Source organism: Trametes versicolor, assembly GCF_000271585.1.
Source record: "Trametes versicolor FP-101664 SS1 unplaced genomic scaffold TRAVEscaffold_6, whole genome shotgun sequence".
Classification (NCBI taxonomy): Eukaryota; Fungi; Basidiomycota; class Agaricomycetes; order Polyporales; family Polyporaceae; genus Trametes; species Trametes versicolor.
In genome coordinates this window covers 1435194-1459234 of record NW_007360326.1, presented here as the reverse complement: position 1 = coordinate 1459234, position 24041 = coordinate 1435194, and the positions used below count along the sequence as shown (strand labels likewise).

At 56.7% G+C, this 24041-nt stretch overlaps 8 protein-coding genes and 5 non-coding genes across 13 annotated transcripts; 7 read left to right on the top strand and 6 right to left on the bottom strand.

Annotated features, from left to right (window-relative positions):
• Positions 1 to 969: 969 nt before the first annotated feature.
• TRAVEDRAFT_72104 (uncharacterized protein) lies at positions 970 to 2646 on the bottom strand (the record flags this gene model as incomplete). Its single annotated transcript, XM_008040604.1, has 2 exons — positions 970 to 987; positions 1060 to 2646. 2 exons carry the CDS (start codon positions 2644 to 2646, stop codon positions 970 to 972), a joined length of 1605 nt encoding a protein of 534 aa, XP_008038795.1.
• A 222-nt stretch (positions 2647 to 2868) lies between these two features.
• TRAVEDRAFT_20544 (uncharacterized protein) lies at positions 2869 to 6776 on the bottom strand (the record flags this gene model as incomplete). Its single annotated transcript, XM_008039923.1, has 7 exons — positions 2869 to 2920; positions 2958 to 3082; positions 3140 to 3934; positions 4380 to 4570; positions 4796 to 4853; positions 5148 to 6259; positions 6578 to 6776. The coding sequence occupies 7 exons, from the start codon at positions 6774 to 6776 to the stop codon at positions 2869 to 2871; spliced, it is 2532 nt and encodes an 843-aa protein (XP_008038114.1).
• A 940-nt stretch (positions 6777 to 7716) lies between these two features.
• TRAVEDRAFT_20543 (uncharacterized protein) lies at positions 7717 to 8497 on the top strand (the record flags this gene model as incomplete). Its single annotated transcript, XM_008039922.1, has 2 exons — positions 7717 to 7815; positions 7868 to 8497. The coding sequence occupies 2 exons, from the start codon at positions 7717 to 7719 to the stop codon at positions 8495 to 8497; spliced, it is 729 nt and encodes a 242-aa protein (XP_008038113.1).
• A 605-nt stretch (positions 8498 to 9102) lies between these two features.
• On the top strand, positions 9103 to 9946 carry TRAVEDRAFT_47719 (uncharacterized protein; the record flags this gene model as incomplete). Its single annotated transcript, XM_008040174.1, has 3 exons — positions 9103 to 9339; positions 9398 to 9550; positions 9608 to 9946. The coding sequence occupies 3 exons, from the start codon at positions 9103 to 9105 to the stop codon at positions 9944 to 9946; spliced, it is 729 nt and encodes a 242-aa protein (XP_008038365.1).
• Positions 9947 to 10541: 595 nt separating this feature from the next.
• Positions 10542 to 10638, top strand: TRAVEDRAFT_t98. Its single transcript has one exon. It is a non-coding gene; the product is annotated as a tRNA-Pro (tRNA).
• Positions 10639 to 10789: 151 nt separating this feature from the next.
• On the top strand, positions 10790 to 12226 carry TRAVEDRAFT_168170 (Ribokinase-like protein; the record flags this gene model as incomplete). The annotated part of the gene is made up of 8 exons (XM_008040603.1): positions 10790 to 10902; positions 10953 to 10998; positions 11060 to 11160; positions 11234 to 11498; positions 11557 to 11703; positions 11759 to 11904; positions 11962 to 12065; positions 12117 to 12226. 8 exons carry the CDS (start codon positions 10790 to 10792, stop codon positions 12224 to 12226), a joined length of 1032 nt encoding a protein of 343 aa, XP_008038794.1.
• A 161-nt stretch (positions 12227 to 12387) lies between these two features.
• TRAVEDRAFT_t99 lies at positions 12388 to 12489 on the top strand. Its single transcript has one exon. It is a non-coding gene; the product is annotated as a tRNA-Pro (tRNA).
• A 213-nt stretch (positions 12490 to 12702) lies between these two features.
• Positions 12703 to 16713, bottom strand: TRAVEDRAFT_72102 (TPR-like protein; the record flags this gene model as incomplete). The annotated part of the gene is made up of 16 exons (XM_008040602.1): positions 16568 to 16713; positions 16173 to 16510; positions 15836 to 16107; positions 15660 to 15783; positions 15119 to 15607; positions 14828 to 15053; positions 14676 to 14777; positions 14280 to 14620; positions 14130 to 14226; positions 13985 to 14079; positions 13808 to 13931; positions 13327 to 13755; positions 13149 to 13273; positions 12998 to 13097; positions 12870 to 12946; positions 12703 to 12810 (listed from the first exon to the last, which is right to left on the bottom strand). Exons 1-16 carry the CDS (start codon positions 16605 to 16607, stop codon positions 12703 to 12705), a joined length of 3087 nt encoding a protein of 1028 aa, XP_008038793.1. The 5' UTR covers positions 16608 to 16713.
• Positions 16714 to 17886: 1173 nt separating this feature from the next.
• On the bottom strand, positions 17887 to 20528 carry TRAVEDRAFT_47716 (uncharacterized protein; the record flags this gene model as incomplete). The annotated part of the gene is made up of 4 exons (XM_008040173.1): positions 17887 to 18588; positions 18666 to 19076; positions 19143 to 19164; positions 20461 to 20528. The coding sequence occupies 4 exons, from the start codon at positions 20526 to 20528 to the stop codon at positions 17887 to 17889; spliced, it is 1203 nt and encodes a 400-aa protein (XP_008038364.1).
• A 27-nt stretch (positions 20529 to 20555) lies between these two features.
• TRAVEDRAFT_t100 lies at positions 20556 to 20627 on the top strand. The gene has a single exon. It is a non-coding gene; the product is annotated as a tRNA-Arg (tRNA).
• A 302-nt stretch (positions 20628 to 20929) lies between these two features.
• TRAVEDRAFT_t89 lies at positions 20930 to 21003 on the bottom strand. Its single transcript has one exon. It is a non-coding gene; the product is annotated as a tRNA-Val (tRNA).
• A 197-nt stretch (positions 21004 to 21200) lies between these two features.
• On the bottom strand, positions 21201 to 22618 carry TRAVEDRAFT_20540 (uncharacterized protein; the record flags this gene model as incomplete). Its single annotated transcript, XM_008039921.1, has 3 exons — positions 21201 to 21251; positions 21535 to 22431; positions 22487 to 22618. The coding sequence occupies 3 exons, from the start codon at positions 22616 to 22618 to the stop codon at positions 21201 to 21203; spliced, it is 1080 nt and encodes a 359-aa protein (XP_008038112.1).
• Positions 22619 to 23885: 1267 nt separating this feature from the next.
• Positions 23886 to 23959, top strand: TRAVEDRAFT_t101. Its single transcript has one exon. It is a non-coding gene; the product is annotated as a tRNA-Val (tRNA).
• The last annotated feature ends 82 nt before the right edge of the window (positions 23960 to 24041 follow it).

The window sequence follows — 24041 nt, the reverse complement described above, 5'->3', positions numbered from 1 at the left end:
CAATGTAGGGGGCTAAAGTTGCCACATAGAACATCTTCGAGTTGTTCAGACAAATTTATGAGATCCATCATGAACTCGCATGATCCCACACATGCAGGTGCTTGTCGTCGAAATCTAAAGTGGAATAAAACCAACATGCGCTGCGGCTATGTAGTTTTACATACGTAGCCAGAAGGCGCTCAGGCGGTGGCTCCGCTTCTGACTAGAACTGTTGCTGAACATACCTCTGGCAGTAAGTGTTCTACCGCCACGGAAATTGAAGAGAGTGAAAACATAGCAGTTCAGGATACAGACAGTGCTGGACGGCAACAACTTGAACGAGTACGGCGAGACGAAACCGGCGTGAAGTGAGTCGTGACGTTCTACGTTCGGCATTTGCCGGTGGTGGGTTTCTCGCACGTGCACGCTGCAACCTAATGCTAGCTGATAATCCGATTCTTGGTAGAATCGGAATAAGGCTAAATTATGTCGACTGAAATGGCCATTTTGGCCGCTATGGGAGGTCCGGCCAAAATTCAATCGGCCATTTAGGGGGCATGTGGGTCGCAGACAAACCTTTATAGGACATACGCACATGTGATGCTATTTATCGCACTTTATGAAGCTCTTGTGGAGAGTTCCAGAGTCATATCAAGGGAGCTATGATTAAACCAAATTCTCCTACGACATGAATCGGACCTCTTAGCGCTTAGGCAGGGGTCCTCTGCTGGCGTCCGCTGAGAGGCGCGCGACGCGCGCGAAGTTTTGGGACTCATCTTTGTTTGTCTTCGTACCTCGACACAACGATACATACGGGATGATAGGAATACTACTCGTGTTCCATCTCTGGGAGCCCGATTTCTGAATTACTCTAACATTTAGACTGTGTGAAGATGGCTATCCAATCCTAATTCCACCCCCACCGATACAGTTCGTCTTGCCCCGAAATGTCATAGGACTCCGAGCTAACGCACGGGAACAGGATACTGATTATACCTCCAGTTGGATCTGTGATGGGTCGAACAAGGATGTTACACCATGTTAGTACGTTAGCTGATCACGCGCGAAAAGGTAGCTCACCTCTTCGACAGCAGAAGCGAGCTTCTGTGGTAAAGTCCCTCCAACGTGGAGTATCTCCTCGATAATGAAGGTGGCGCCGCTACACAAGGCCCGCGCCGACTCTGCTGATACCTCCTGGAGCAGCGCAAGAGGGCCCACAAAAGATGTCCAGTCGCCTCCGTCACGGTGCCGAGCCAGGCCTGGGTCGAAGCTGACCAAGTCCAAGTAATCGCCAAACCACCGCTGAGCTGGCATATGCTCCGCCACGCCCGCGTTTTCGTGCCCGCTCCCCGATCCCTCTGTCCGGGGAACACTAGCCAAGATATCGATCTTGTTTCGTTGCAATGTATCCCGGGGGGCAGAGATCGGCCAGTTATCCTTCGCCTCCTTCAACACCAGACCCACAGCACGCCGGCACGAATAAAGATAGTTGATGAGTCGGTGGTAAACCTTCGCGGGGGCGTTCTCCATCCTCGTCGTATACTTCCACTGTAGTGGTCCGAGCGCCAGCGGCGAAAAGATGAGCTTCGCAGCTGCCTGAGCATGGGAGTCCAGATAGTGCTGCGAGGCGATGAAGTACGCGTCGAGCGGAATCAAAGCAGCTTGTCGATCCCACATACATTCGGTTATACGCTGTAAAGTCTCCATATTATACTTCCCGCAGACGGCGATTACCCGTGCTAGGTGAGGGAGACTGGACAATGCGGCGCCGTAGCAGATCCTCAGAACGGCGAACAATGTTTGAGCGTCGCCGTCGAATTGGAGGACTGGGACTGGGGAGCGTAACATATGCAAGTCGGGATGTTCTGCAACCGGCGGTGTCTGTCGGAAAACAATGGAATTAAGTGAGAGGATAGCCCGATGTGCCTTGAAGTCGACGCCGTCCGAGGAGCGACAGATGACATCAGGGAGAGGGATTGTGAGTGAGAACTCGACATGGGCATCGTCGCACGGAGGGGCGGCAGCCCTACCAGTAAATGGATCCAGCGTGGATAGCATGCGGAAATCACTGCCGACCTTTCCCTTCTTGCGCAGGAACTCGTCCAAGCGGAAGTAGTCCCCGGCAGAGGCCCCGTCCAAAGCAGCGGCACCCTCCATTTCCACGATGAAGGGCAGATTGCGCGCGGAAACGTCTTTGCTTTTCAGGAGGAAGGAGGCAGCTGTAAGCGCGATCGTCTCGGAGCCGATCCGGCAGGCAATGGCCCAGGTGCGCAAAGGCTCTTGGAAAGCGGCCTCTTCGACCTGTTCGCTGAGGGTTGAGACAGGCCACTCCATGTCGTACTTCATCGCCGCGACGAGAGCGGGGACGATCGCATCGACATTCGCAGCTTCGTTCTTTGTGACGGGATAGCACAAGCGCAAGAGAGTATCCAGCGTCTTGCTATCCTCCGAGACGTCTACTACAGGAATAGACGACGCAGACGCGGGGTGCGAGGGTTGTGGTAGCTGGAACATCGTGGCGAAGACGGGGGAAATGATAGCGAGGATGGCTTTGTGGACGCGGAAGTCTACGCGGTCTGGCGTACGAAGAATCATGTCGGCCGACTCCAGGTCGAATGGATATGGGGCGGTGGCGTATGCCACTGGGTGTTGGGGTGTGTCATCCATGGTGGTGGTGGTGAGAGCACCAGTTGAGCAGAGATTCAAAACAAGGGACACTCGGAGGTTAGACAAAGGAAGACGAGGTAGTAAATCATCGATGCCGGCCGGCTCTGACACGAGGCAAGGCCGCGCGTTAGGAGGAACAATGGCCGTTGTTATGCACCACCTGCGAAGACTCTGAGTCGAAGTCGGAAACAAACTTGAGGCGCTGAAGCGTTGAAGCTTTGATCAAAGGCCCCGGCCAGCGATAATGCCATTCATGCGAGAATCGTATGAAAGCCTATAAGAGTAAGCATACATTTTGAATCGCGCTATACATCTCTTCCGTTAGAACACAGTTTCGCATCCTCTGAATCTCGCGCACAAGATCCCAGCTCTGCATGATATCCATAGTTCTCTCGTCTCTTGGCGGATCCAGGCCCTGCAGTAAGCCGCGAGTGTGCTGTTGTATGTATGATATATAGTTGTCCTGAAGTTCGTGAAGGACGGGTCTCAGCACCTCTCCAGGGGAAAGGCTGCGGTGAACGACCACTGTAGTCATGTTGCTCAACCTAGCCGTGATGATGTCCACGGTCGACAGGCCACTGGACCCCGCAGGGCTGCGGCGGGGAGGCTGAGGGAAAGCATTGCGAATCTGCTGGGCTACACCACGGTTGATACCCTCCATGCTGCAGTGCAAAGACTGCCGACAGGCGTCGTAATAGAGCAGCAGGCGGTGATAGGTCAACGCGGGCACCGTCTCCATGACCGAAGTATACACTTCGAGTTCTACGGCAGGCCGTTCCAGCATATTCAATGCGGCGACCTTGGCGAGCTCGGGGAGTCCACCGGTGACCGCGAGGAGGTACGCCTTCACCGGTTGACATGCGGCGGCCCCTGGCCAAGCGACCTCAGCCCAGTACGAAACCTGCGACATCTCGTACTTCCGGGCAGCCTGTATGAGCGGCACCAGCGCAGAGAGGCCCACGGGCACGCCGGCTTCAGCACGGTAGCATACGTCGAGGATGTTTGACACGGTCTGCGCATCCTCCTCGAACTCGAGGTTTAGAGGACCGGATCCGGGGCCATCGCTGGGCACCGAGGCTCGAGCAGACGCGATGCGCCCACTCAGAACCGGAGAGTGGAGAGCGAGGACGCTTTGATGCGCAAGAAATGGTGCTTGGGCCGGGGACTCTCGATGGGAGGAGTAGCAGGAAATGTCGGTGAAGGGGATGTCCGTGCGGAACACCTGCGGAGGAGACGCGTCCTGCGCCGCCGTAGCTTCCCGAATCGGAGGCCTCAAGAGCGTCGAGGGCTGCAGGTCAGCGGGTGCTCGCACGAACCATTTCAGACGGAAGTAGTCAGCGGCGGATACTCCAGGCATATCGCCGAGCCCGTCTATATCGCTCACCGCCTCGGGAAGGACCTCGGACGCCGGAGACTCCTCTCGTTTCGCGAACGCCGTCCGAAGCACCTCCGCAGCCTGATGGGCCACGTCCTCCAAGTCAGAAGTGCATGCGGCCGCCCAAACCTGCAGCGCGTCGTGAGGCGTGGTGGCGAGTAGCTTCTCGGAGATGTACATATGCCACAGGCCAGGCCATCTCGTACTTGAGCGCCGCCTTCATAACCGCCGTCAGCATGCTCCTCGTGCCCTCCGTCGGCTTCGGGAGGGGGTACAGAAGCCGCAAAAGGTGATCGATGATGGGCTGTTCCTCGGGGATGTCGATTATGGGAAGGGCCTTGCCAGTCGAACCATTGACATTTGAGTCGTCCGGTGGTTGCGGGAGCTCGAACATGCCCGCGAAGAATGGCGATGCTTGAGTGAGGATGAGAGAGTGGACGCGGAAGTCGACGGCATCGCTGCTGCGTAAGATGATATACGCCGAAGGTTGGTTGAATGGGTATGGTGCATCGGTACCTTGCGACATATTGTGTGAGGACTGGGCTGTAACTGTTCAACAGGAGAGTCAAGGATGCTAGTGAGGGGACGAGTGAATAGCGGAAGTAAGCAGGCTGATGTATATGTGATAGAGGGAGAGGAAGAGAACGTGATAAATGCGAGGCAAGGCTGCTTGCGTGCTTCCTATGGTGCTGCGATAAGCCACGCGCCTGAGAAGTCAGCCATATTGCGTACCGTGCTAATTCATGTGCTAGTCCTTGAGTCGAAGGTGTTCACCCCGCTGCGCTTCCTCAACCGCTCTGGACTTTGGTGAGGGTTCAAACTGCGTAGCACCCTAGAGCAACAGAGTGATATAGATGACAACACCCCAGTGACTGTAGCAATCTCGACCCGAACCGCAATCGCACTAGTACATGTCAAACACAAATTACAACTCGACTCGCGTGTGTATCTCACCTATAGATAAGGGTCAAAGGCTGGTAAGCAAGAAAGTAAGTACCACATTGCTTACCGATGCCTAGGAGGCAACCACACTGAATGCAGTGCGATGTTCCTTATATCTCCAGTTCCACCTACGACAACCAAGGTTAGTAGAATGCCAGTGCGCGCGATATAACTGAGTACTCACCTCGTTGATGGCATCGGAAAGCTTTTGCGGTAAGGTTCTGCCGATGTTGAGAAGCGACTGAACGATGGCTCCAGACCTTCTACAGAGTGCCCACCGTGCAGCGGCCTTCTCAATTAAAGCGGAAGACCCTACCACGGACGTCCAGTCGACTCCTTGGACTTTGGGGTCCCAGTCACCCTGCACCCGCTCCAAGTATTCGACTAGCCACCTTTGCTGCGATATGTGATTGAAGGATCCTCCTGTCTTGGACGGATTGTAATGGTACTCGTGTCCATCATATGCGCTAGAGCCAATCCACGCGTCGCGTGCCTTCTTCAGCTGCTGCTCTATGACGTGTTCACACGACAAGCAGTATGTGACGAGCTTGTGGTAGACGTGAGCCGGGGCGTCCTCCATGACTGACGCGTACTTCCGGAGACCCTCCAGAGCGTTATGCGAAGTCAGGAGCTTTGCTGCATCGCGAGCCTGAGGGACTAGGCGGTGGGATATTGCGGCGAAGTAGGCGAGGAGGGGTTGCGCGCGCGCCTGCTCATCCCACAACCGCTGTGCTGTACGATGCACGGTCTTCAAGCCGGCCTCATACTGATCACATGTAGCGATGACCTTTGCGAGATGGGAGGAATTCAAGTTCGAAGGTACGCTGTCGTAGCAGATAGCCAGGATGATGGACAGCGTCTGAGCATCTCCGTCGAAGTGGATGATTCGGTGCCTAGAGGAAGAAGCCTCGGTGTCTGATGTGGCCCGAGCTCGCTCCTGTGCATCCAGCGGTTGAGGGGCATCATGGACAACCTCTGGCTCGGGAGGATCTTCAGGCACAGTGGGCGTTTTGACAAAGTCGATGGCACGTAGGGATAGGATGGCTCGATGTACTTCGAAGTCGACGCCGTCGGAGGAACGACAGACAACGTCGGGGTTCGGAATGCTGGAGATGAAATGGGTCTGTGGTTCTTGGCGCTCGGCACAGGTCTCCGTTTCTGCGAGTTCGCGGAATGTCGGGGAGAGCAAGAGGAACTCGGCATCGACCTCGCCCTGCACCCGAAGAAATTCATCGAGTCGATGGTAGTTTCCTGCGGAGACACCCTCCAAAGCAGTCCACCCGTCCGCTCCAAGTACTGCATGCAGACCACGGCGGGCAGCACCCCTCTGATCGCCCAAGAGGGATGTGGCCGCTTTGCGCGCGACTGTCTCGGAACCGTGCCGACAAGCGACGGTCCAAGCGTGCAAGGGGTTCTGCGAGGCAAGATCCTCGAGTTTCTTGGTAAAGATGGAAACAGGCCACTCCATGTCGTATTTGGCCGCCGCACTGAGCGCGAGGATGATGTCGTCTGTTTCCTCAGTTTCCCTTTTCGGGACGGGATAACAAAGGCGTAGGAGCGTGTCTAACGTCTTGCTGCCTTCCGAGATGTCGACCACGGGAAGGGAAGTCGGACCTGGTTCGTTGCCCTGCGAAACGCTAGGCTGCGGCAATCTGAACATGGTGGCGAAAACGGGGGATACAATCGCGAGGATCGCTCGATGGACGCGGAAGTCAACTTGGTCTGACGTGCGAAGGATTATGTCGGCCGTATCGAGGTCGAAGGGATAGGATGCGATAGTGTATCCCTTCGGATCCGAGGGTGCGTCGACCATATTTCTGGTTGTACTGTGCTGCGATGGGTGATCTGTGATTGGAAGATGCAGAAACTGAGAGAAGATTGTCGACGCCGTTTTGCCTCGACATAAACGCGAGGCAGCTGTTCAACACGAGGGGGAAACGTAAGCATTCGAAGAATGAGGACGGCAACTGAGAAGCAAGCGTAACGCCGGCGAAGCTGTAAAATGAGCGCCCAACCATATAACCGACCAGCGCAAGTTTGCGAACCCTTGGGTCTTAGGGGTGGCCCATTCGGGAGAGGCAAAGATACGCTGTTCGTAAGAAATTTCGACTAACAGGATTCTAGTCTGGGTACTCAGCGGCGGTCTCGCTTGACGTGGAGAGTAAATCATTCTCAATGATGACATGGCCGGGTTTGTATTATTGTCAATGTATCTTACTAGTAATCAACAGTGTGAGTGTATGTGAACGATGCAAAGTACGGTTATCGAGTTGCACGTACATTAAGTTGACGGTGATGCGCAGGCGTCTACTTCGGTGAATGGTTAAAACACCTGCAGTGAGCGATAAGTAGCGTGCAAGCATCCGACAGGCCGGGTAGACATGCCTCGTAGGCTCACCTATCGTTTGCGATGATAAGAGCGGTACTAACCATATCTTTGTCAGCGCAGGTCGCATAAGTCGAACAATGGCCGGTTTGACGCACCAGAACGGGAAGTCCGCTTCACGCACATGTGACACACACGCTCCGCTGCACAGTATAAAACCGCGAGACGCGTCTCTGCAGGCGCTCCAGGTTCGACTTGCTCTTGACCACCTACCACCTCCTCAGTCCCCCCCTCCACGCCCATAGTCTCCCCCTCCCCTTGAACACCTGGAACGCAATCCTCTAGTCAGCAGAGCGACACCACCAGTCTACGAAGACACACATACCCGTCACATCCCGCATTACTTTCATACACCAGTTTAGCCACCATGCAGATGACGAGCAACTCGCTGGCGCCTCCCCGGACCTCGGGATCCGACTTCTACATCTGGACTGCAAGGCCGACGAGGCCCTCAGACCTAGTTGAGGTACGAACTGAGTGTATTAACCAACGGGTGAGTCGCTCGCGGATGGTTCGAGCGCGAGCGGTTGCTTACCGGGGGCACGACGCAGTACCGGGGCGTAGACGGCGCCGAGGTGCGACGTTTGGAGGATCGCCTCCGCAAGGAACAATGGGCCCTCGACTGGTGGCGATATGAGGAGCGCCTCGCGAAGGAGCCGACGTGCGACGTCCCCCCGCCAAGTTGGCCACCGTTCAGGGCGCAGCAGATCGGGTTCACCATGCCGCCGCCGGCTGAGGTCCGGGCGAAACTCGATGAAGCGGCGGTGGATAGGGCCCCGGCAGCGAGGAAGGAGAAGGCTACGAGAGCCAGGGCGGCGATGAAGGAGAGGGCAGCGATGAAGGAGAAGGCCGCGAGGGACAAAGCAGAGGAAGTGCTCAGCCGGGTCGCAGAATGGGTGGAGAGCGTTGGCGGTGCCCATGGTGACTCTGGGTACCCCGGCCCCAAGGGTGGCCTCGCATTCCCAGCGGCGGCGGAGGAGACCGTATTGGCATCCGGAACTCCTACGCCCACGCGCGCGAGCTTCGCAGGCGAGGCGACACCGCGCGCTGGGACGGAGAAAGGGTGGCCGTCAGAGCTCTGCGATGACCCTCAGGAGCAACCAGAGCCCGAGCCTGAGGGTAGTGACGAGATAGCACTGCCAGCCTAGGTGCTGCGTCGCCTGGGGCTCAGGTGGGGTCACGGGGTGGATCTGGGGTGACACGGGGAGTGGGGAGGCGGGCTGTATCGATAGCGGTGAGTTTTGGCGTCTGGTCCGACGAATGTGACGCTGATACGAATTCGGGGTTGCAGTGGGAGGGTGTCGCGGGACAGAGCATGCGCGCGTGACTCGCATTTGTTGACTGTGCTTGGGGCCTCCGCAGGAACTTGTATAGTGTCTTGTATCATAGCATTGTTGATGAAGTTGCGTTCCAGTTGGATCGTTACCGCGCGGCCGGTTTTTGTGCTACAATACAAGTTCGCGTCAGTAGCGGATAGAATTCGACCAAACGTCATAGCCCACCTTGACAGATTACAAGGCTAGTGAACCGGTGAGGACGACACTAACTGACGACTTCCATCAGCTACATACCGCTTCAAAGGGGACAATCCGCGTATCGGCGTACCTCAGTCACTAGCAACCCCACGATCATGCGATGTGCGCGCTTTTTTCCATTCACTGGAGGGGAATAATACCGCGGATGCGTCCATAAAAGCGCTGCAGATCCAACCATACTCAGCTGCTCATCGTGCGCCGTACTTCGTCAGCTACACATGCCACAGAAGCAGGACAAAACAACTCACCTTCTGACGGTTAGCACCTACACCCCAGGGCACGACATGAGAACGTCCTACCCCGCACCATACTCAAAGCCCGGCTCCTCACTCACATCCGCAATACCCACCATCGTCATTCACCCCCCAAGTCCGAGCCAGCAACTGCCACAGCTGCACCCAGGCATGAACGTGTCGGAGGACGGGTGCGTGACCCGCGGCTACGACAATTACTCTGTGAGTGACAGGCTTAAAGAAAGAGATATAAGGAATGCTCACACGTTGAACTGATTAGTACGGGGTTGCGAGTGCCAAAGTCAGCGACCAGAATGCCGATCGAGGCCGTCCACGACCATGGCGCCAGTCGCACGGCAAACTTAACTTGTACTGTCCGCTCGTCGCGGAAAAGCCTGGGTTGGGCGCAGCTTCTTCAAGGGCATCCTTCGAAGTGCGGAAAAATTGCGAGTCCTCGACAAGAGCGTGTGCTGATACCGAAGCGATGTAGGCGAGAGCGTTCGCGCCTAGCGAATCAGACTGGCGAACGAGAACCAGCGGCGGTAGCTGGCACAGCAGCACCCGAGCCGGGCAGGACGGTCGCTCGGTGGCACCACCATTGTACTTCAAAGATGAGCTCCCGCAGCCCATGCTCACGGCCGTCGGGTCCGCGATGGATGAAGAGGAGCGACTAATTCGACTCTTGGCCGTCATTCTCAAGGAGAGGTCCCAAATGTACGTCATCCTGTGCGAGGAGCTCCGTAAGGCAAGATTCGAGAGGCTCAGACGAGAAGACCAAGAAGCGAGGTCGCCCCTCGGAAATCTTGTCCGGGACCTCGAGCTACAATGACGAACGTCAACGTGAGTCGGTGGGGTGATGCGAGAGGAGAAAGAGAAATTACCCTAGGTAAGGCTTATTGACCGATAGGCTCTCCAGAAGCTCATTTTCAGACTTATATCTAGGAGGGACGACGGGTGGCGTAGAACCTCCGTCGAAAGTCGGCAGAGTCACTATGTGCTTCTTTGTCGGGTGGTCAATACCGTTGTATGCAACATCGTCTCGACTCGCGGGTACAAAACTTGTGAAGTTGTCATTGTGTCGTTCTTGTGTGGACTGCCTTCACTTTATTGTGTAGCTGAAGCGCGCATACGCATGCGAGGTCGAAGAGTGTCATGACTGGTCATGATCATCGCGAACGCTAAGGTAGCTTTATGTTGTGTAAGCGAACTGGAGTGTATTCTCACTATATTTTGAGCAAAGATTCGTTACCGTCGGTTTTTCAAAGGGAAAACAGGGTAAGACATAGACGTGCGAGTATCGCCGTCGTGGTGGTAGTGCTTGAGGAGGTCCGACGAGTTCAGAAGCTGAGACGACCGTCGTGGCGGCAGTTACAGCTGGCCGGAATTTCATTTAATCTATACTCACGCTACGCGCCACTTCTAACGGCCCAATGGTCTAGTAGTATGATTCGCCCTTCGGGTCGTACCCCAGTGTTACACTGAAAATGGGCGAGGTCCCGGGTTCAATTCCCGGTTGGGCCCTTTTTGCACGTCTAGAGTTGGCTGGTGTGACGTCACCTGCGGCACTGAGCAGACGATTGGCAAGCAGCCACGGTCTTCTTTTGTCCTAGGTTGACCTCTACGGAACCCCTTCCTATACGACTAAGTAACTGCAGTACCTCTAGAGCAAGCGATGCCTGTCCCAAAGCACATCCTCAACCAGATCAAGACCATAATCCCCCCTCTCAACGGCTCCTTGCACAAAGGCCAGTCAGGCCGCGTCGGTGTCTTGGGCGGCGCCCTCGAGTGAGCGCTAGGGTCCCCGTCCTCCAGTCCATAGGCTTACATACCTACAGCTATACAGGCGCGCCCTTCTTCGCGTCGATATCTGCCCTGCGCATAGTAAGCGCGATATAGCACTCTACGCACGAGCCAATGCCGACCACCACGCACATATGTGTAGGGTGCCGACCTCTCCCATGTCATCTGCTCGCCTACCGCCGCTGGGGCCATCAAGTCGTACTCCCCAGACCTCATCGTACACCCCATCCTCCGTGAAGACCAGTACGTGCGCGTATAGCGCGAAACCCCAGCCAGTGCCCATCGCGTCCCCCAGGTATTGATCAGCACATCTTAGAACTACAGAACAGCTCAGACCGGCACTCGACTCCCTCCTCTCGCGCCTCCATGTGCTCATCGTCGGCCCCGGACTCGGACGCGAGGACTACATGATCAAGTACGCGAAGCTCGCGGTCACGATCGCGAAGGAGCAGGGCATGTACGTCGTGCTCGACGCGGACGCGCTCTGGATGATCGGCCAGGACCTCGCGCTCATCCGCGGGTACCGCCGTGCTGTGCTCACCCCGAACGTGATGGAGTTCAAGCGCCTCAGCGAGAACGTCGTACGTACCTGTACGCGTCCTTTGAAAGAGAGGCAGACCAATTGATGGGCATGAGCAGGACATCGACCCGAAGATCCCACCGGAAGAGCGCGCGATGCACGTCTCGCGCGCGCTGGGCGGCGTGACCGTACTAGAGAAAGGCAGCTCCGACATCATTTGCACGAATACCGGTGAAGCCGGCAGGGAGCAGGCGGAACTCAACAAGGTGAGCTTCCAGTGCCAATCCTCCGACGTGCAAGCCGCTCAGCCATTCTCCCCAGATATCCGAAGGCGAAAGCACGGAAGAACGCGTCGTCGTAGACGTCCCGGGCGGTCTCAAGCGGTGCGGCGGCCAGGGCGACATCCTGAGCGGCACCGTCGGCACGGTCATGGCCTGGGGCAAATGCTTCGAGTCCGGCGCGTTTGGGTGAGCTGTATCTGTGCTGCAACCGCTATATGCATGTATTCTGACCCCTGCGCTCAGAGATGGCTCTATCCCCCCATCTCGCATCCCGCTCCTCGCGGCGGTGGCTGGGTCTATGGTCACCCGAACAGCATCGCGACGCGCGTTCAGCAAGAACGGCAGAGGTGTGTCCGACGCGTTTTGCGAAGTCTTGTTGGGCTCGATTAACTCTCGAGTAGGCGTCGTAACGCAGGACATGATCCCAGAGATCGGCGGCGCCTTCGCCGAGGTCTTTGGCGAGGGCGAGAAGGGCTGGGGCGCGTCGACGAGCGGAGGAAAGCTCTGAAACTCCAAACTTCAGTCCTCGATACAAGATCAGGTCGGAAAGGACTCCAGCATCTGTATAACATGTACGACAAACCCATCTGCAGTGTACTTATAGAATACTTACACTGCCTCTCAGCCCTCCGGACGGGCGAGGAATGTGCGTGAAAGCAAGACCAACACGGCCCAATGGTCTAGTAGTATGATTCGCCCTTCGGGTCGTACCCCGGTGTTAGCTTACACTGAAATTGGGCGAGGTCCCGGGTTCAATTCCCGGTTGGGCCCTTGTTTTGCCCGGAAAGGGTATGTTTTGGCATGACGGAGGGTCTGGATTGTCGCCTAGTCGTCCCGGGAGGGAAACCGACCGATTAGAGGAAGATGTAGCCAGTAGCCCGAGCGGGGCATGCGGCTGCTGCTCAAAAACCGGTAGGTGGCCAGCAGGGATATCGATACAGCGACAGCGATAGTGTACAACACAGCAGCAGAGCATGGAAGACGCTATAAAGACAGCCACCGTCGGTAGAGTGCCTGCGCCAGAGGCGCAGCACCGGTGCTGACATAGATGAGAGATAAGTTATGCGCGGCTTCGCGCGCAAGCCCGCAGTCCTACGATGCAAACGTTGAGGGGACCGTATCCATCTAAACAACCTTGCTAGGGGACGTACCTCGTCATTGGCATTTGCTCTTGCCTCCGCTGCGCTCAATACGCGTTCGTAATGACGAACAGCGAGCGTATGCAGACCTGATTTTGACTATAAGTGGAAGGGACGCGGCGGAGGCGGAGAATGCTCACCGAGTTGGTGGAAGACGCGACCGAAGTTGTACTCGACCTCGTCCAGTCCCTCAGCTGTCTCGCCACGCAGCTCTCGATATCGCGTCAAGAACGCCATGCCCTGATGCACTATATGAGCCAGGGCATGCGCAAGGAAATACAGGAAACTGACCTGGGTGATGAGATGATGTCGGTTGTCAGACTGCCTCTGCATCGCGCGCCCAACGGAGGCGATAGCAAGACACAGTGAAACGAGTGGATCGTCGGGTGCATAATCGTACGCCTGCAATAGATAGACTGGTCCGGGGTAAGCACGGCTGTCCTTGTCGCCTCCACTGTGCAGTACTCACATAGCGCACTCTGATAGCTCTTCGCCGCCAGGAGGATCTGTCCGTACACGGCAACGTTCACCGGATTGGCCTTCGTCGGCAGCTTCGCGTGCTCAAACTCCGCGACGGCAGCAGGGGTTTCCACCTCGTCCTCGTCGTCGGGTATGTCGTCAGGATCGGCTTTTATCGCGGAACCGACCACGCCGTATCGCCGTTGAGCGGTGTTGTAACGAAGAGCCTCCGGGTCTTTGACGGCCGCGTCGGCCAGTCGGGTTTCTCGCAGCAGGTGTTTCGAGAGCGTCGATACGAGGAACGCGTCTGTCGCTCGAAGCCCGCTCCCGAGAGACGCTACGAGAAGCCGGATAGGCTCGTTGTTGAACTGGTGCCCGTTGATCAACTTGCGGGCTTGTTCGACGACGGTCTGGAACTGGTCTGCATGGATCGCACAGGCTGATCCGGAAGTCAGCCACGTGTGACGTAGATAACTCCATGTACAACGTACTAATCAGGGCTAGGCGGATGGAGTCTTGCGACGAGCGCGACTGGAAGGCGTTGGAGAACAGTAAGTGCCGCAGGACCTCATTGGCGGGCTCGTACTGCCCTCGCCTTGTCAAGAGGAAAGCATACTAAGTACTGTTAGCCGGCGTCATCATGGGCGAGTAAGGCTGCTAGACTCAACATGCATGAACAGCCGCAACCAGTCGTCGAACGGGATAGTCCGGAAGGTGTTCACATTCTCGGCCTTGGCACCTTTGCGCGTCAGAGTGTCGCGACCTAACGAATCATAAGTATGCATATAAACCACATGAGTGCAAAGGACTCACCAAGTTCGAGTTGCAACCGCGACGCCATGCTATCCTCGCTCGCCTCCGTAGTCTGCTTTCGCGCGCTCCTCGGAAACATCCCGCGGAATCCGCGATGCTGCGCACCTCATCAACACGAACACCCCCGACAATACAGAAGATGCTCCTCACCCGACTCGTCAAGAACAACGCTCGCGTCTCTCTGAACGACTCGACAAGTTTCTCCGCTTCAACGAGCCACTCACGCGTCGCCTCCTCCTCGCCTGCCAGCATGCGCGCATACAACTCCTGCACGCGATGCCATGACTGCACGCCCTCACGCTCCTTCTGCGTCTCAAGCTCGCGCAGTTGCGTGACTGTGAGCTTGTTTGGGTTGGCCTTCGCGGGTGTCCCCTTGGCCTTTGCTCCGCGAACTTTGCCTTCTTCGAAGAGGGAGGCGGAGGCGGGGTCCCCGCCACCGGAGTCGACTGTACCGTCTCGTTGCGCGGCGCGGCGTTTGCGGGAATCGATCACTATAGACACCGCTATTACTGTCTGACTTTGAATCAGAGCATAGTGGAAACGGACCTTGCATGACCAAATCTAACGCCTTCCTTGGCTCGTTGAGGATTTCGTAAATCTCTGCAAGCTTCATCTTCGCCTCGTTGTGCCCAGGGTCTGCCTGTATGACTGAGAGGGGGGTGAGACAAAGAGCTAATTTAGCAAAACGAAGTGCTCACCGTGTTCGTAGACCTCTGCCGCTTCCTTCAGGTCGCCAATCATGCGACGACATGCAGCCGCTTGGAGGAGCACATACATGCTACTTGTGCCCGCATCGCCGCCCAACATCTCGTAGATGTGACCGGCCTCCGCATACATCTCCCTCTCAAAGTACGCGTCTGCAATCTCCGAGAACAGCGCAGAGTATTCTGCAGTATCCTGCGCCAGCACTATTTTGGCGTGCATCTAAACCCCCTCCTGTGAGCAACACCCCCGCAACGCATAGTACCGCAAACCAAAAGGTGACCGACCTTGCCCTCCTCGACATCGCCGCCCTTGATGCGCGCAATCGCCAGCCGATGCCGCGCATTGACGTCCAGCGGGTACATCCCCGGCTGCACCTCGCCCTCGCCCCCGCGCTGCACCCCATTCTCCACCACATCCCACTCCCGGTCGTCCTCGCACGCGTCCCAAAACTTCTGCGCCGCGCGCCCCTGCAGCCAGCGGCACCCGCGCCGGATCGTGTCCACGGCCTGCGCATGCGCCCCCAGGGTGTTGTACAGGTCCGCGAGCACTAGCAGACTCATGAGCCCAAAGCCACCCCCGGGAACCTCCTTGCCTGTCTCCGCGTCGAGCCCGAGCCCGGCGGGGAATGCGGCGCGGTAGTGGTCGAAGGCGCGCTGGAAGAGGTCCGCGCAGAGCGTGAAGTCGGAGAGCTCGATGAGGATCGGACGAAGTTCTTCGAGTACGGGGAGGTGGTGAGGTAGACGCTTGAGCATGGCGAGCATCGTCGAGCGGGCCTGTGTTTGTGTTCAGTGTGCGACCAGCGGAGAACACGGCAAATGGACTTACCGTCTTGAGGTCACCGATCTCCTTGGCGAGGGAAGCACGGTCCCACAGCGCGTTTACATTTGTTGGGTCCAGGTGATACATCTTTCCATAACAGTACAGCGCCTGCTGGTTGTACCCCAACGTCCTACAAACGCGTTCGCGAGCTCGCTACACCCTAAACTGGCGGGGGCACTCACCTCGACTTCTGCGCGAGCTCAGCCCATTCGTCCGGGTCGTGGTTGAGGTGCGCGGCCATGATGCGCAACTGGAGGGCTTTCATGCGTTCGCCCCAATCGTCGTAGCACTGTGCAAGCACGCTCCACGGCGCGGCCGCGCGCGGCTCGATGCGGATGACCTCCTGCATGATGCGCACCGTCTCGTGGAGGTCGGCGTCGACGAACGCCTGGTTGCCCTCACCAATCAGGGCGCGCACTTGCTGCGAGAGCACTGGGCCCCGTCTCCGGCCGCGCTGCGAACGCGTGTGCAGATGCATTGGCTTGGATACGGGTAGAGGGAAGGAAGGACTGAATGCACCTTTTTCTTCATCTTGCCGACCCCGGACGCCTCTCGGAGGTCGTCCTTGAACTCCGCCTCGCGCTCCTCCAGATCCATGTCCCACATCTTGTTCAACATCCCTGAGCTCGAGCCGTCGCCGGCGTCGCGGATGTTCTGAATCAGACGGTCAAAGTCACCCTCGATCGCAGTTTCGACCTGTGTATCTTCCGCGTCTTCCGCGTCCCCGAGCAGGGCAGGGGTCCCGTTTGCATGCGCCTGTGTGCCGCTCGGTCCAGCGACGGCATTCTCCTCTTCGGAGTACTCGTCGCCAGATTCAGAGGTAGATTCGTAGTCAGAAGAGCCTTCAGCGTCTTCATCTGAAGTGTTGCAAGGTTAGACGGGATAGCGAGAGAAAGATGGAGTGTCGGACAGACCGGAAGCGCCCCACAGCTCGGGCTGTTCGTTGTTTTCCATCGGGCGTGTCAGCTCTCAGGTGCAGATGTTATTATTTGCCTGAAGATACGTTGCAACACAAGCCTTGGAGATGTACAGAGAATCACGCAAGGGTACGCAGCTAGCTTCTGGTCATGGAGCGTAGACGAGAGTTGGGAGCAGTCGCGAGTCGCGCGACCGCCGACGCGACTTACACGTTGTCACGTGCCACCTGCGCGCGTAAACGTCTGTCGATCATCTCGCCCAGACATAGCCAGACATCCCACTCCGTCGACAGGTCGCGCAAGTGGTACGTATTCACGGCTCGGGAGATGCTGATGAAGTCGTATGGAATGATATTTAGACGACTGTAGAGCTATATGGTCATATAATAGCTGTTTACAACTAGAGGGTGAACGGCGATGCTTCGCACGCCAGGCCCGATTCCATACCCCGATTGGTACTACTGAGAATTTGAACGAGCAAGTTCGCGCCAAGCTATTTTGATTGAGTTTCTTTCAATGGAGGTAATAGTATCTCAGGCCCACCACTATGACTCTTACAAAGTATTCGAGAACCATATATGCGGTATGAGGCCACGACTGGCCAGTGCCACCCGGGTCCACGATTTTGAAGTGCGCTCCTAACTCTCAAGGAAGCCAGGCTGCCAGACAACGCATGCGTACAGGAGGGCTCCAGACACACTTCCGGAAAACAAAATTTGGACTTTGCGGTCTCCCATGAACGACCGCATAAATAGCCAGTACTTCATGAACATAGCAAATGGCCTACCCACCATACGGTGACGAGAGAAACTCGGAAGTATGAGAGCGGGCAATATTTGCGGCGAAAGTCAGCCTGCCTCCAAGGCGTCCTCAGCCACAAAGCAAACATGCGCAAGCGGGCTACGAAAGTCACGTGGTCTCTACCAACCTCACAAGAAAACCGATTCTTTATGGAATCGGAATGAGTGGCTTTACAACCGAGGTCTACAGCACACTGGCAACTTGAAATCAAGGAACTCGGAGAGAACTGTACTAGACACAAGGTCGTGGGCGAAAACGGGAGGAAAATGTTATAAGAAACAAGGAGTGTAGAGTCCGAATGTAAGACACAAGGGAGTGTAGAGTCCGGATGTAAGACACAAGGGAGTGTAGAGTCTAGAAACGTTCGACTAGGCAGATTTGGGAACGAAAGAAGGCTGAGTGATGAACGAGCAAAATGGCGAGGCTGCCGCCCGCATAGCGTAGCCGCTAGCAAGCTACAAAAACAGACAGGATAAGCATCCAGGGTATCAGCTGCAAGTATGAAACAGTGTACTCTAGATAGTCGCGGTGGGCTCCGCCGTAACATCTGTCGCGGTCTCAGTGGGTTCGGAGGTCGCGTCGGTAGTGGAAGGGACGCCAGTGGTCCTGGTGGGGGTTTCAGTTGGGACCTCGCTCGTCTGGGTAGGAACTTCGGCGGTCTCTGTCGGGGGCGCTGAGGAAGCCGGAGACACCTCCGTAGTAGAGTCTGTCGGCAGGTCCGAAGTGGTAGACGGGGTCTCCGTGGACTCAGGAGGAATCGCAACTGTCGCGGAGGGTGGTGCGTCGGTGGCTGTGACGTCCGTGGAAGTGGTGATATCGCTTGTGAGCGTAGGGGTTTCACCTGCGGTGGGAGTGTCCGTCGGTGAAGTGGTTTCGTCCGGGATATGGATGGTTGTGACGGGAAGATCGGTGGTCGTGATGGGGAAGTCAGTGCCAGTGGATGAAATGGGGAGAGAATCGGTGGTGCTGGGGGAGCTGGCGATGATGTCCGTTGCAGTCTCAGTAGTGACGGTGGTCGTCTCCGTCGGGAGACCGGTACTCTCGGTAGGAACACCGGTGGAGTCGGTGGGGAGACTGCTGGCGCCTGTGAGGATATCGGTCGTCGTCCCGGTTGGGGAGTCCGTTGATTTATCCGTTGAGACGCCCGTGATTGTGCTCGGAAGAACAGTGGTCGACGTGGTGTGGTCGACGTGGTCGAGGAGCCATCGGATGTCGTGCTAGAAGGCACGTCGGTCGTCTCCGAGGGAAGTTGGACAGAGGTAGAGGTGGTGGGCTCGGTAGCTGCGCTCGGCACATCACTTGAGGTAGAAGTGAAAACCTCACTGGCGGTCGTCGAAGCCTCAGCAGATGTCTCGCCGGGTGAGGCGGATGTCATGCTTGGTCCGTCGGACGATGCAGGGGCGCCAGGAGAGCCAGCGGGAGGCACGACAGGAAAGGGGAAGCCAGAGGGGAGAGGCGGGAAAGGAGAGCTGGTAGGATTCCCGTTGAAAGGGAAGTTGGACGGAAACGAGAGCGCCCTGAGAGGGAAACCGCCGCTGGTACGCGTGACGGAAGGAGAAGGGTGCGGGAAAGGAGGGAAAGGAGCGATTTGGCTGTTGTTGTAAGGCGCACCAAGGGGCGCGGCAGTCGATCCGGTGATGCCAACAGCGAGCGCGACGAGGACTGAGAGCTGCATATTGACCTGTGTGCGCGCGTACAGTGGACACTAATAGTGATCTATGGGACGATCAGTGGCAAGCTACAGAGGACGTGTATGTCATAGCACACTCACAGGCACTACGAAGCTGAAAGAGCTGTCCAAAGGGTGTGAGCATGCGGTCCGACGTTATATACCGCGGTTGTAAAATGGTGCAAAGATTTTGAATACGTCATCTGCGTTCGAACATGCATACAGTGTCGGGTGCGACGGTGATCATTCTACATCGAGCGGAAGTCTCGGGTCCGTCGCACGCGTGCAAATGATGTTCCTGAGAGTTCATAGGTGGGAGTAATTTGTCGTTAGGCCACCACTTGCGAATATGAGAGCCGCCCCGGAAGCAGCGTCATCTCGTGCATGTCATAACCCTGCGAAGAACATGATGGTCAGCCACGAGAAGTCATCACGTCGAACGCCATGCTTACGGTACCGTGCAGCCCTGATATTGAAGGTGAGATGGATGATGCACGTCCATCTGCAGCCCTTTACCATGATCCACTCAAGATCAGACGCCAGTGGAGTTAGCAATTGATGATCGAGGCTGGACCCCTACGCAGTTACATTTTGACATTGGAGAAGGAATGGACATACTGGGGTTGTTTCGCGACAAGCGGCATCATGGGCATTCGTAATATAGACAACTGTATATGCTTGAGAGCGGAGGTATCACCAGGAGGGGATCGCGTCGTATGCTGCGAGCCTGATTTGGGTGTCATGCTTGAATAGCGAACCTAGGAGAGTCGTGAGCTGCTCCAACCTCTGGCCCTAGGACTTGCTCTGCAGTATCAAATATACTAGTTGAAACTGATACCATCGTCATTCATCGCACGGATCTGACACTGACTTACGGACGTGAGTGATGAGCTGGCATAACCGCCACCGTTAGCGCTTCGCCTGTGTTGCGGCCTGGACCCATAAGGCGCAACAGCGCCAACATGAATATGGCCGCAAGTGAACTCAGAAGAGGCGCAGCAACCCTTGAATGCCACAACCCGCCCCCTTTGCCACTCACCTTCAAGTCGCAGGCCTTCAAGCTTCGAGGGTAGGAGCAAACCACTCGTAGGGTATCACTGCGACGCTTAGAACCTGCGACAAGGAGCATGCCAGTTACGGCCGTCGTGGACTCGTGCCAGTCTGTGCTTATCTTGGGCTTGTCCTGTCGTACCTTCGGTTTCGTGCCGTGAGTCAGCACAATTGCCAGCATAAGATTGCGAAATGGCTGGTGCGCTGCGAATGTAAGATCGGGGCGTAGCTGGAGACACCTCGAGCCCTCTTATTGAAACGTTGACCAGTTTCAGGGAGCAGGCTACGAATCGGTCGCAGCGACAGTGAGATGGGCAGGGAAGCAGATATAAAACACAGTTGTAGTGGTGGTAGCGTTGAAAGAGCTTACAGTGGTGGCTCACGGGCGCCGGTGAAGTACTCGCGTTGCGCTGAGAGCCCCCAGTATCCGCTGGACATGTTGTAACCATGAGAAGCAAACATATCGGCCGCCTGGCGAAATGGCATCGCGTCTGACTACGAATCAGGAGATTGCAGGTTCGACCCCTGCGGTGGTCATTTTGCCCCTTTTGCCCCTCATACGTTGGCTCATTGCTCCCACATTTGCGTGTCTTCTCCCCTTTTACCTGATCTCACAATACCAATGCTGATCCAAACGTATTGAGCATGCGTTGTGAGGCATGCGGGCGTATGACAGTGGTTGCCTGGAATCAATATAACGTGGGTAGGAAAACTAATTGCAGCACCCCACCAACGATACGTTGCAGTTCTTACAAAGTCGCATTGCATTGTCAGGGGGAGATATCGTGAACACGCAGCAAAAAGCATCGAGAGACTCATACAACGATGTGGGTAAAACGTGAGTCGGCCCAGGATCGAACTGAGGACCTTCTGTGTGTTAGACAGATGCGATAACCAACTACGCCACCGACCCGATATAAAGAGGATCCGCCATGCTTTTTTCACATGCATAACCACATAGCGCTCAACGCTACGACGTGGCAGGATTCCAAGGCTTGCTCTCGAACGCCGACCACCACTTCCACTCGCTCAGGTCGCTCGTACGAGTTCGTTTCTCCCCTCGGCTTTATACACCCCCTAAGGCCCACTGCTACGCAAATACTGGTCAATTCATTGGAATAGGTGCACTAGGCCGGTATCACGCATCTTGGGGCCGGCATGCTGGCGGACACCAAGTTCGTATATGTCACGCAGACTCGCAGCACAACACGTAAGTTAAACCCGATGATTGCCACAATTAAGTTATACTTGTACAGATCCATGAAATCCGGCGAGCCATTTTAGTCGCGTCGCCGAATTCCCCATGCCCGACCACCCGTGTCCAACCCCGATACCCAAAGAAAAACCTGTGTGCGACCATCCTCAGCCATCGCTATGCGCTTGTGCTCTCAGAGCTACGCTTGTCTCCTTATCTCGTGAACCGACCCTACGACTACCAGCGCACCTCCTCGTCCGGAAGCAGGGCCCACGGGTTGGCCCTATACCCGCCGGTGTAGCGGACCCTCTCTCCTACGTCGCCAGGACGCGACGCGCGACGCTGTCCCCGTACAGCAGCCTGCGGAAGCCACGTGACATTCGGCGCCGGCCCTCCAACCGTCGCCCACGCACCGGGCGGGACACGCGAAGGATACCGAGCTGGGCCGCGCGGCGGAAGTGGGGGCAAGACGCGCGGAGGGTACGGGGTTGAGACGCGCGGAAGGACGCGCGGGAGGAGTGGGGTCGAGGCTCGCGAGGGGATTGGGGACGCGACGCGTGGGGGAAGCGGCGGAACGAGAGGTGAGTCAAGTTGCGGGAGCGGGGACTGGACGAGCGGGGGAAGAGGGCCCGCTCCGACCTCCTTGCCAAACGTCTCGTACCACTGGCGACCAAGCTCCGCCAGTGAGAGGTCTCCGAGGTCGACGGGCGGCGTGACCGCCTCGTCCTCCTCCTGCGCCGACTCCTGGGAGTACTCGGACCCTGAGGTAGACACCTCGCTGTCCGAAACGAGCAGCGAGTCTTTGCGCGCCGCGGCGCACGGAGCGCGGGCTTCTCCCTGCGGGATCGCGGGGAGAGGTTTATCGGTGTTCGGGACCGGCTTGCGCGAGGCCGCGGGTGCTCCGCCGGAGCAGGATTTCGCCGGAGACATGGGCCCGAGCACGCCGGCATGGCTTCCGAGTGTGGCCTCTTGAACGGTCTGTCCGTTCGCCGCGAATGCATTCGAGGCGGGCGGCCAGGGGGGTGCTTGGTTTGCAAGCGACTGGCTGAGGGTCGCCTTGGCATAGTGGTAGTCCGCTACCCGTTTTGCTGTGACCCTGCACCCCGCGCGAACCCGCTGCTCGTACAACCCACCATGCCCCATATACTAATCGCTAACGTAAGTAAAGGCTTGCGGGAATGCGCTTGGTGCTCAAACGTACCGCATAGTCGCCCGGAAGGGCGCCACTTGTCAATTCCTTTACGGAGACCGGCTCCTTCCAATTGAGAATGGCCGCAAAGTCCCTCGGATGCCGCTGCGGGCGAGGGGACACAATGACCACTGCATTCACCATTATGGAATTCAATGTGGTTATGGTGGGTGGACGTGGATGAGCCAGAGAAGGAGCTGGTCAATGGATGCGCGGAAATCGTGGGTGGATGCCTTTGGTGAATAGAGGAGTAGGCGGTCCTCGAACTTATAGGCACTACTAGGACTGGATAGCTGGATATGCTGAGAGTTATCGCGGGCGACAAGCGAGCGAGGCGGGATAGGATGGGGGACCACGGCAGGAAGTACTGTGGTGGGGGGACAGTGTGGATATTGGCGCGTTTTGTCGCGTCTGGCCACGCACGTGACCGTGACGCGGCACCGTCTGTCTCTTTGTTCCTGCGTTACTCGACCGATACCGTACGCGTCATCTATCGGGCTATACAGCTATACTGGACGGCAAGAAGCGGCCCTAATCGTGAGCAGCGTCTTGCCTTGGAGCGCACAACGCCACTGGTTATACACGACGACCTCTAGGCCTCCGGACCGTACAACAGATATACAGAAACAACACGCGAAACAAAGCTGCTCAGGAATACAGCACTCGTTCGACAGCAGGGAGGTATCTTCTGTGGGCTAAGGTAAGTCGTAGTACCACTGCGAGTGGGATATTGCACCACCGACTTACTTGTAGTTCAGCCAAAACCTCCTGGTCCCCGCGGTCGACTCGTCCGAGGATGAGTGTCGGACGGTCTCGGCTACTTCAGCTTCCTATATGTACCCCCACGACCATGTCTTACCGGATACTACTATCACACTGCCATTGGGAAAATATCCCGGCTACCTGTCGGTGAAGACGCCTGTCGAATGGAAGTCATGGACACCCGAGTCCGATGGTATAGGTGATATCCTGTCAAACTGTGTACTCGATATCCGGGCGGTACCACCCCATTCCGCTCATCTACGGAGGTGGAACTGGCCGGTGGGCCCCTCCCCTGTGAACTCGTTAACGGACGGAATGCTGTTCCACGCAGGACACAGATATCGGTGTCTCGGCCGTCCTGGGTCGCAGTACTATGAGGCAGTCCAGTAGCCCGATATCAAGTACAATTCCGGGAAGTAGCTCTTTATGTTGTTGTACCAGGATATTGCCTGATATTGCGCAATCGATTACAGCGGAGGTTAATAACAGACCGATACCAAAGTCCACAGTAGCACGCAGAGAATATATATAATACAAAGAGTGGCGTGGCGCAGGAAACCAACTTCTGTGGACCTGGCAGTTTCGGATGTACCACATTCATCTCAGCTTGTGCCCGGGCCGAGGAACAGCGAGGGAGACCTTGGCCATCGGGTCGGTGGCGTAGTTGGTTATCGCATCTGTCTAACACACAGAAGGTCCTCAGTTCGATCCTGGGCCGACTCATGTTTTGCCTGGGCTCGTAGATGCACAGGTCACGAACCGTTTTGTTGTACAGTGTGTATGACTGTGCGCGGCGTAGCAGAGA